This window comes from Rutilus rutilus, assembly GCF_951802725.1.
Source record: "Rutilus rutilus genome assembly, chromosome: 4".
NCBI lineage: Eukaryota > Metazoa > Chordata > Actinopteri > Cypriniformes > Leuciscidae > Rutilus > Rutilus rutilus.
This window is the reverse complement of record NC_140212.1, coordinates 31,730,840-31,741,269: the sequence shown is the minus strand read 5'-3', so window position 1 is coordinate 31,741,269 and position 10,430 is coordinate 31,730,840. Positions and strand designations below refer to the sequence as shown.

General features: G+C 39.7%; 1 protein-coding gene across 1 annotated transcript; it reads right to left on the bottom strand.

Annotated features, from left to right (window-relative positions):
- Positions 1-3,429: 3,429 nt before the first annotated feature.
- LOC311289054 (tripartite motif-containing protein 16-like protein) lies at positions 3,430-10,102 on the bottom strand (the record flags this gene model as incomplete). The annotated part of the gene is made up of 6 exons (XM_084406814.1): positions 3,430-4,240; positions 4,471-4,518; positions 4,672-4,831; positions 9,471-9,704; positions 9,791-9,886; positions 10,004-10,102. 6 exons carry the CDS (start codon positions 10,100-10,102, stop codon positions 3,708-3,710), a joined length of 1,170 nt encoding a protein of 389 aa, XP_084262940.1. The 3' UTR covers positions 3,430-3,707.
- Positions 10,103-10,430: the final 328 nt, after the last annotated feature.

Below are 10,430 nucleotides of genomic sequence, written 5' to 3'. Positions count from 1 at the left end.
GATAGGTAGGATACAGAAAATTTGCCAAGTAGTTGTTGAATATATTTATCTACATTAAAAAAATTTAGCTCAAACTTGGCCTTTGACCCTTATTCGGAAGTTACTGTAATCTGCCTTTGCATTATCTGCAAAACAATAAAGGGTCATACAAAGGCAAAATACCTTAACTTCTAATTTATTGACCATTTATTTGACTTTTATCACTCTATACAAACATTTCTATGATAACAGTGATAGCCTTAAAATAACATTTAGCGAGTTCTGTCTAGGAATTTAGTCCTTAATTTATCCCTATTCTTCAACCTCATTCAACCTTCAACCTCACCGCCAAGGAGCTCCAGAAAAACCTCCTGGTAGGAGGCATGAAGGGAACAAGATTCTTTAGGATTTCTGTCTTCTTGGCCTCCTTCCACACCCCAGTCTTGCGGCCTCAAGGTGGTTGGTATACAGGGATTGAACTTCTGCAGGAAGTCCAGCTCTATGAAGTCCTCCTCGCCATGGGATTTCTTCACGAATATGGACCTTGACCCACGTCGCAGTTGAACCACTTTGAGTTCAGCCACCCTGGGAATTTTTCTAGTCTTGGCTGCAGAATGGCCATCCATCCATGCCCTGATGTTATCATTCTTCAACTCCACCTCCACTTTCCTAGAGTTGAAATTGGCCACCACTGACAAAAAGTCAACAAAATCAAAAACCACTCCTCCAGGTCTGTGCCTCATTTCTTGTTCCACACCATGGTGAAAGCTGCCGGCGCTCATGAAGGTGTGCCCCGGCTCGAAAAACTTCAAAGTGACATCTTCAGCTGATATTGTTTCAGAATTTATCAATGTCAGCAGTGAGGAAAACAGACACCAGTTTTTATTTTGGGCACTACAATTATCCACCCAGTATATAACATGCCTGATGTCCCGCTCTTTTTCTAGTGCTGCATTTGTGGTAACAAAATCATAAGGCATACAACAATAATGTAACCATTACCTGTCAAAAAACAGGTAATGGTTACAAAACATCATAAAACAAAGCGTTATAAAACATCCAATCTCCTTCTAGACTTTTTAATTTTGGAAATTCATTGTCAAGCTGAGAAACAATCTAAAAACAATAAACAATAGCAGCATCACTAAGTCTAAAACATGGTACAGTTTGCTTTTGAATAAAAAAACTACTTTTTGGAAACACCATTTGGGAGAACCTCTCCGTCTTTGAAGTTGTCTGGAAGATTTTTACCCAGGCCTGCATGTGCAAACTCTAGGTTCTGTGCCTTTTGGAGTGACAAGGGCTGGTTTAGGCAGGACATAGATCTGAAAATCTGTTATTTTCACACAGGTTGTAGGTGTTGACATGAAATGTTTTTTCCCCCTTGGCTGATCATTTTGAGACTTGGACATACCAGGGAACTGCCTAATGTCACCACACATCTAAGAAGAGAACACAATTTTAGACTTATAAAAGACAAAAAAAACAAAAAAACAAGACTTTATTATACAGTTTCTCAGTGACGTCATCTTTCATTACAGTTAGGGTAACAACATTTTAAAATCATGGATTTGATTACCCCTTAATTATCGCGGCCGTATCGCCTGCGATAATTAATGCGATATGGCTCAGCTTGTCAGTTAACTACGGCTCTGTGTTGTAAATGCCGCTCCATCTGAAAGCAGGTGATGGCGATTTACTACTAATCAAGGAGCCGGCTTTACTGACGAGATGCACCTAACAATGTCATGCGATATATCGCCCAGCCCTAGTGCTATTTTCTCCAGGGGAGACCGGTTTGCTTGATTCCTGCCGAACCGTGAGTGTGGTGCGGCCAGAGAAATGTTGTGCGCTGCGGCATATTAAATATATTATAAATATATTTTCTGCGTGAGAAATACAATGTGTGGCGGGAGTGCATCACAAAAGACCGAAATGAGTGACTGTCACGCTCAATGTGTGACACTTGAAAGCCCTGCAGTGAAGCAGTGCACTGTGGAAGTCAATGTTTGTTAAATGTTTGTAAGTATGTCTGAAAGAATGCTAAAATACTGTGTGAAGTGTGATGACAAAATCTCAGTGAAATCGATTACGACAGAAACTGGTGCGGCCAAGAGATTAGATCCTTTTATGTAATTTCTTTATATAGATTGTGAAAATCGTTTGCCTTGTTTGTATTTTTGCAGCACAATAATTTTTCTTTCTTTAATTGTGATGTAATTTTGCTTCAGTGTTTTGTTATCATACACTAAACAAAATTATAAACGCAACACTTTTGTTTTTGCCCCAATTTTTCATGAGCTGAACTCAAAGATCTAAAACTTTTTCTACACTGAACAAAATCATAAACGCAACACTTTTATTTTTGCCCCCATTTTTCAGGAGCTGAACTCAAAGATCTAAGACTTTTTCTATGTACACAAAAGGCCTATTTCTCTCAAATTTTGTTCACAAGTCTGTCTAAATCTGTGTTAGTGAGCACTTGGGCCACCACGGGCCACTCGATCCACAACGTTGACATCAACAAACCGCTCACCCACACAACGCCATACACGCTGTCTGCCATCTGCCCTATACAGTGAAAATCGGGATTCATCCGTGAAGAGAACACCTCTCCAAAGTGCCAGATGCCATCGAATGTGAGCATTTGCCCACTCAAGTTGGTTACGACGACGAACTGCAGTCAGGTCGAGACCCCGATGAGGACGATGAGCATGCAGATGAGCTTCCCTGAGACGGTTTCTGACAGTTTGTGCAGAAATTCTTTGGTTAAGCAAACCGATTGTTGCAGTAGCTGTCCGGGTGGCTGGTTTCAGATGATCTTGGAGGTGAAGATGCTGGATGTGGAGGTACTGGGCTGGTGTGGTTACACGTGGTCTGCGGTTGTGAGGCCAGTTGGATGTACTGCCAAATTCTCTGAAACGCCTTTGGACACGGCTTATGGTAGAGAAAAGAACATTCAATTCACGGGCAACAGCTCTGGTGGACATTCCTGCAGTCAGCATGCCAATTGCATGCTCCCTCAAAACTTGCAACATCTGTGGCATTGTGCTGTGTGATGAAACTGCACATTTTAGAGTGGCCTTTTATTGTGGCCAGCCTAAGGCACACCTGTGCAATAATCATACTGTCTAATCAGCATCTTGATATGCCACACCTGTGAGGTGGATGGATCATCTCGGCAAAGGAGAAGTGCTCACTAACACAGATTTAGACAGGTTTGTGAACAATATTTAAAAGAAATAGGCCTTTTGTGTACATAAAAAAAGTCTTAGATCTTCATGAATAATGGGGGCAACAACAAAAGTGTTGCGTTTATAATTTTGTTCAGTGTATTTATTTTATGGAATAACAGTTTAAATGAATCCTGTGTGTGATCATTTCAATTCAAAGGTAATTTTGATAGTCATATAAAAAGTATTTATGTCACACTAAGAACTGAATGACATATAACTGAAATATAATAAAATATTTATTTGTAATAAATCAAATAAATTGAGAAAATACACACCTTCACTCATCGTAACTCAAACACACACTTGATCTTCCTGTCTATATGAGGATTCATTACACACATTTATTCTGACATGTTATTTCACTGACAGAAGTTCAGCTGTAGTATTAATGTAATGAAGAGAAAATAAGAGACTCTATAACATCTCACTGTTACTGATTTATCATGCAGCTCAAAGTATTATGGGTATCTCTCTACAGTCTGTTCTCATCCATCAACAGAGTTTCACTGATGAATCATAATCAACCAATGATCTAGTATAAACTCTAAACCCAGGATAGAGCGGTTGAGTGAATGTGGTCTGGACTGTGTGGATGAGGCTCATTGTGTCAGAGACGCTGTAGAAGGACAGAGTTCCTGCAATGTGATCCACATACACTCCTACTCTACTGCTAATGGACTTTACAGGGAGTTTAGACTCTATGTTATTGTGATAGAATGAGTAACTGGAGGAAGAGCAGAACAAACTCCAGGACTGATCATTATATCCAAACACACACTCAATACCCGTTCCCTTCCTGCTGATGCTCTTATATGACACTGATATATACACATAACCACTCCACTCAATCTCCCAGTAACAGCATCCACACACACTCTCTCTACACAACACCTGACACACATCAAATCTGTCTGGATGATCAGGATACGGGTGAACTGTGTAAGTGTTAGTAATCACTCTGTTCCTCTCAGACAGACGGAGGCGTTTATTCACTGTGTTCAGATCCAGAGTGAACTGATGGGAATCTGATGGAGAGAAAATCAGGAATTATGAATCTGTCTGATCTTTTATTATAGCTGAACTCTTCATGTTCAATATATCAGTAGAGTCTCAGTACAGTTTACCAGATAACCTGTGCAAATCATAATTTACATGATCAACTCTAAAACTCTTCTGTCATGTTTTCTTTCACCTTCTACAGGAAGAACATGAACACACTCAGTGAGTTTCTCTGCTTGTTTTCTTAGTGACTTACATTGTAGGAAGTCGTTCCTGGTTCTGGGAACAATGTTGGTGAAAGTGACTGTGGAAATCAACAGACATGAAGAGTGTGATTATCATGTCGAGAGAAAATGATCCCTGCATCCGTTCCTAAGACATTTCTAATATGATCTTCTACATGATATGAGATGATGGGGGATAATTTCTGAGAGCTGATGAATCTCCAGGACTTTACCTCTGTCAGAGATCTTCTTCAGCTTCTCTTTGCAGAAATCCTCCAGTTTGTCTCTCAGCTGACGAACAGATTCTTTCACGCCATCAAAAGAGGAGAGAGACCTGAAGGGATTGTCATTAACGTCTGTAGATTCAGGAGGAGCTGAGAGAGACTGGAAACTCTACAGAAAACAGAAATCAAAGCTCATCACCTCCACACTTCATCAATAACCTGCACTACTGTCAGATTTCAGCAGCTCTTGTTGATCTTGACATCTTTAGTAACTGAACTAAATCAAGCTCTTTCACAGCATCAGATACATTTTTCTTCATATTCATTATATGAGATTAGAGCAACAAATCATTGTCACGATACCACACACAGGAAACAGGTAGATCCAATAGCAGTTTAATGGGTAATCCGTAAATCATAAAACCAGTCCAGGCAGGGGTCAAAAACCATATAAGCAATCCATAAACGAGAAACAAAACAAGAACAGGCAGGAAAACAGACCTCCAAAGTGGTGTGACGAATAACAAGGACTCTGTGATAAACACTAAACAGACAGGGTATATATACACAGATACTAACAATGTGATAGGGAACAGCTAAGTGCAATGATCAGTGATGAGTCCAGACAAGGATTATGGGAAATGCAGTTCATTAAGTAATGGTGACAGTATGGGGAAGAGACCTAGTGGACACCCGGGATACACAAACCAGCCACTGTGACAATTATAGCATGTCACACACTATATGTGAACTGCCTAGTCAATCGTTGTTGTTTTTTGGATGATAAAACATTAGCTAAGAACATAAATGTTAAGTAGGGTTTGAGGGTTAAGTAGATTTGCTCAGGAAAAACAGTTCAAAGGCTACGAGTAGATTAGTGGTCAGGTTTTGTGGTTTCAAAACGCTGCATGCTATATTTCCATATTTTTTTACGTATTAATATTCTTTTTTTGGATAATAAAATAATAATAATTGCACAAAAGTTAAGTATTGCAAAAAAAAGTATATGATTAAATAAGAATAATAAAATAAAAGAGTGCCTGACTGCTGTAAAAGAGGTTTGATCCAATTTTTATCTCTGCAACAGATTTTTTGCAACATTGATTTTGCAACACATTTCTCATGTCAATACCTAACAATTAATTAATTAATTCATTTTAATCTGAGTTTAAGTTCAAGTCTGACGACTGTTTCACACTGGACAAGCAAGAGCACATATTTTTTCTGCCATCAATGTTACCAGATTAGAGCAGCGGTTCTTAAACTGGTGGTCAACGTTTTATTAAGAACAACGTCTTATTCCAATATACATATTACATTATTTTAACAACTAATTATTACACGGCTCTGTGGAATACTTGATCCTGATTGGTCAGTCACAACATTCCAAGGTGTGTTATTCCCCGATAACAACCACCAAAATGAATAACACACCGTTCATCCGGGTTACTACGAGTCATCTTGAATGGACTACTTAAATGCTTAATGTGTCAGTCCGCTGTCTTAGACTGTCTGGCAAACAGCACGAGTTACAATGGAAGACTTCAGCGTTAATTTCAACATATATGGTAAAAAAAAATATTTTCAGCAATGGATAGAATCAGACGACTCCACAGTTAAAAAAAAACAAAAAAACAAAACAAAAAAACTTCACTCCGAAGAACAAACAACCACGAGACACAAAGAGCTGAATGAATCTGAACTTGACAGAATAGAAGATGACTGCTACGAAACTAACAGAAAATAATTTTATGGCCAATGAAAATTCTCAAAGATTGGCTAAGTGAGAAAAAAATGCGACGGATTATGATAGGTATGAGGCAGAAGAGCTCAATAAGGTGCTACGCTCCTTTTATGCGTCTGTTCAGAATGCAAACGGCCAGACTTATTCGGTAGCCAGCTATATGGCCATCAGGACTGGTATCGCCAGATATTTCAAAAAGTTTGACATCCTGAAGAGTGCTACCTTTAACTCCAGCAATGCAGTTTTTAAATCTACCATTAAACAAATTCGCAAGATTGGTAAGGACATTAGTCAGCATCATCCCCCGATCTCGACAGCAGACTTGCACCTAATAAAACATTTGGACGTGCTGTCACCACACACAGCCATTGGTCTTGTTCGGAAAGTTTGGTTTGATGTACAACTACATCTGGCAAGACGAGGCAGAGAAGGAAATCGACACCTAAGAAGGGATTCGTTTATCATAAAATGCACCGACAACGATACAAACTACATTACTCTGTCACATTATGCAGAGACCAAGAACCATAAAGACCCGAAAGATCCATGTAAGAAATTACAGGGATTGCGTCTTTACTGAACCCAACAACCCACAATGTCACAAGTCAAAAGTTGTAAAAAAAAAAATACCTAGGCCTCTGTCCGCCAAACCACAGTTTGAGAAGCACAGCTGTGCAATTCCTCTCACGCGCCGGACTGGAAACCAGACAGATTATAATTTATACACTCACCTAAAGGATTATTAGGAACACCATACTAATACTGTGTTTGACCCCCTTTCGCCTTCAGAACTGACTTAATTCTACGTGGCATTGATTCAACAAGGTGCTGAAAGCATTCTTTAGAAATGTTGGCCCATATTGATAGGATAGCATCTTGCAGTTGATGGAGATTTGTGGGATGCACATCCAGGGCACGAAGCTCCCGTTCCACCACATCCCAAAGATGCTCTATTGGGTTGAGATCTGGTGACTGTGGAGGCCATTTTAGTACAGTGAACTCATTGTCATGTTCAAGAAACCAATTTGAAATGATTCGAGCTTTGTGACATGGTGCATTATCCTGCTGGAAGTAGCCATCAGAGGATGGGTACATGGTGGTCATAAAGGGATGGACATGGTCAGAAACAATGCTTAGGTAGGCCGTGGCATTTAAACGATGCCCAATTGGCACTAAGGGGCCTAAAGTGTGCCAAGAAAACATCCCCCACACCATTACACCACCACCACCAGCCTGCACAGTGGTAACAAGGCATGATGGATCCATGGTCTCATTCTGTTTACGCCAAATTCTGACTCTACCATCTGAATGTCTCAACAGAAATCGAGACTCATCAGACCAGGCAACATTTTTCCAGTCTTCACTGTCCAATTTTGGTGAGCTCGTGCAAATTGTAGCCTCTTTTTCCTATTTGTAGTGGAGATGAGTGGTACCCGGTGGGGTCTTCTGCTGTTGTAGCCCATCCGCCTCAAGGTTGTGCGTGTTGTGGCTTCACAAATGCTTTGCTGCATACCTCGGTTGTAACGAGTGGTTATTTCAGTCAAAGTTGCTCTTCTACCAGCTTGAATCAGTCAGCCCATTCTCCTCTGACCTCTAGCATCAACAAGGCATTTTCGCCCACAGGACTGCCGCATACTGGATGTTTTTCCCTTTTCACACCATTCTTTGTAAACCCTAGAAATGGTTGTGCGTGAAAATCCCAGTAACTGAGCAGATTGTGAAATACTCAGAGCGGCCCGTCTGGCACCAACAACCATGCCACGCTCAAAATTGCTTAAATCACCTTTCTTTCCCATTCTGACATTCAGTTTGGAGTTCAGGAGATTGTCTTGACCAGGACCACAACCCTAAATGCATTGAAACAACTGCCATGTGATTGGTTGATTAGATAATTGCATTAATGAGAAATTGAACAGGTGTTCCTAATAATCCTTTAGGTGAGAGTATTTATAATAATTAATTAATAATTATTTTTAATTTGTTACAAATGAGCTAATAAAATCTTTTGCATCAATATTTCGTGTCCAATTGTTTGTTTTTAGTGATACAACTGCACATTATGCCTTAATTGTCTGTCTTGTCTAAACTCAAAGCCATTTGTTGCAAACTGTTTTTCTTTGCGGAAGCTTTAAGGAAGAGCTAATAAAATATTTCAACTCAAGTCAATATTTCACGTTGTCACGGGTGTGTGCAGGCGGAAGAAGGTGAGGAAGGCAGAGAGCTTCAATGCAAGAGTTTAATTCCAAAATATAATCCAAAAAGGTACAAACAGGCAGATAACACACTCTACATACAACTAACAGCTGACCAGGACAGACTGAACAGAGGAAACTAAATACACACACAGATGAACTGAAAACAGGTGATACAAATGAAGGTAATTAACAAGACACAGGTGATACAAATGAACTAATGAGGGTAACCAGGGAAACAGATGAGCTAATCAGAAAAACAACACTGACAGTAACGTGACACGTGTCTAATTATTTACTTGTGGCAAGTAGTAATAAGCGGGATAATTTACCTCTGCTTCACATCGGGGTCCTCATCACCCTGTCGGGGGTTTATTCTGAGATGATAACCGGCTGGATGTACATTATTCCTTACATAAAATGTCCCATGAATGTTTTGGTCTGGTTTTGTTTTCCATTTTTTTTCTTTTTCTCGTTTTTTATTTTTTTGAGTACCTAAAGAAAACATACCTATTAAACTTTTTTTTTATTTTTTTTTTGGTGTGGTTTTAAAATATATATTTTTTTAAAACCTATGTTTGTAAAAAAAAAAGAATAAAAAAAAGTTTAAATATTAGTGAAGTATTGAACTGTTGTTGTCTGGAAGCTCAAAACATCTTCCAGAAAAAAGAGATTTCCAGAGCTGAACTGCATTTATAAGTGCATCTCTTTCAAAAGAAGAAGATCCGATGAGAGTCTGACTGATGATGATATAATAACCGAACACACAGATCAACACTTCAGTCGACGGCTCATTCTGCTCTCATGAAATGTTTCTCTGTGAGTCTCTTGCTCAAGTCCACTATGACCCTGTTCTTCTAGATCTCTGTTACCTGCAGGAAATGGATGTGATCCTGTGTGTGTGAAAGCTGCTCCAGCTCAGCGTCTCTCCTCCTCAGATCATTGATCTCCTGCTCCAGTCGCTCCAGTCGTCCTTCAGCTCGACTCACTGCAGTCTTTTCCTGATCTCTGATCCGCTGTGTCGCCTCAGAGCGGCTTCTCTCAATGGAGCGGATGAGCTCAGTGAAGATCCTCTCACTGTCCTCCACTGCTGTCTGTGCAGAGCGCTGTTAGGACACACATCACAATCACACAGTGGCTTCAGTGAGTCCTGACTGAGACGTCTCAAACTTCTCTTCTTCTCCAGACTCACCTTATGAGACGCCACAGCCTCTCTCAGCTGCTGAAGATCTTTCTCTCTCTGCTGGATCCTCTGCTGGAACGACCTCTGCGTCTCCTTCAGCTGGTGCTAAAGGACAAACCAATGACAGTGACAGTAATACTACCACAAAATCATCATGTGAACAGCTGATATGAAGCAAATATTGATGTGAGATCTAGTATGGAAATGTTCAAAGGCTCAAACTAGGGATGCACCGATAGCACTTTTTCCAGAACTAGTCTGATACCGATACTTACATTTTTGGTACTTGCCGATGCCGAGTACAGATAGCTGTATATTCATTGCATTTGTCATTTAAAAAAAATATTGTGTTGAGAAACCAAAAGAACATGAATTAAATTAGTTTCCTTAATTCATTAACCAAATACCTCCAGTTATTTTCACACCTAATTATGCCTGTTAAAATGTATTGTAGGAGCTTCTGTTACTTTCACTGTTCATTTTATTGCTTGTATATTTTATCTTTCATTAAGAGCACCGTAAATATTAAGCAGGGATGAATGCTAAGGATTTTTTTCTAGTATTTTTCTCTTTTTTTTTTCAGTAGGTTTTTTCAGGTTTATTGAGTAGTATGAAGCTGCAGACTCGGAGCCTGCTGCATCTACAGTCC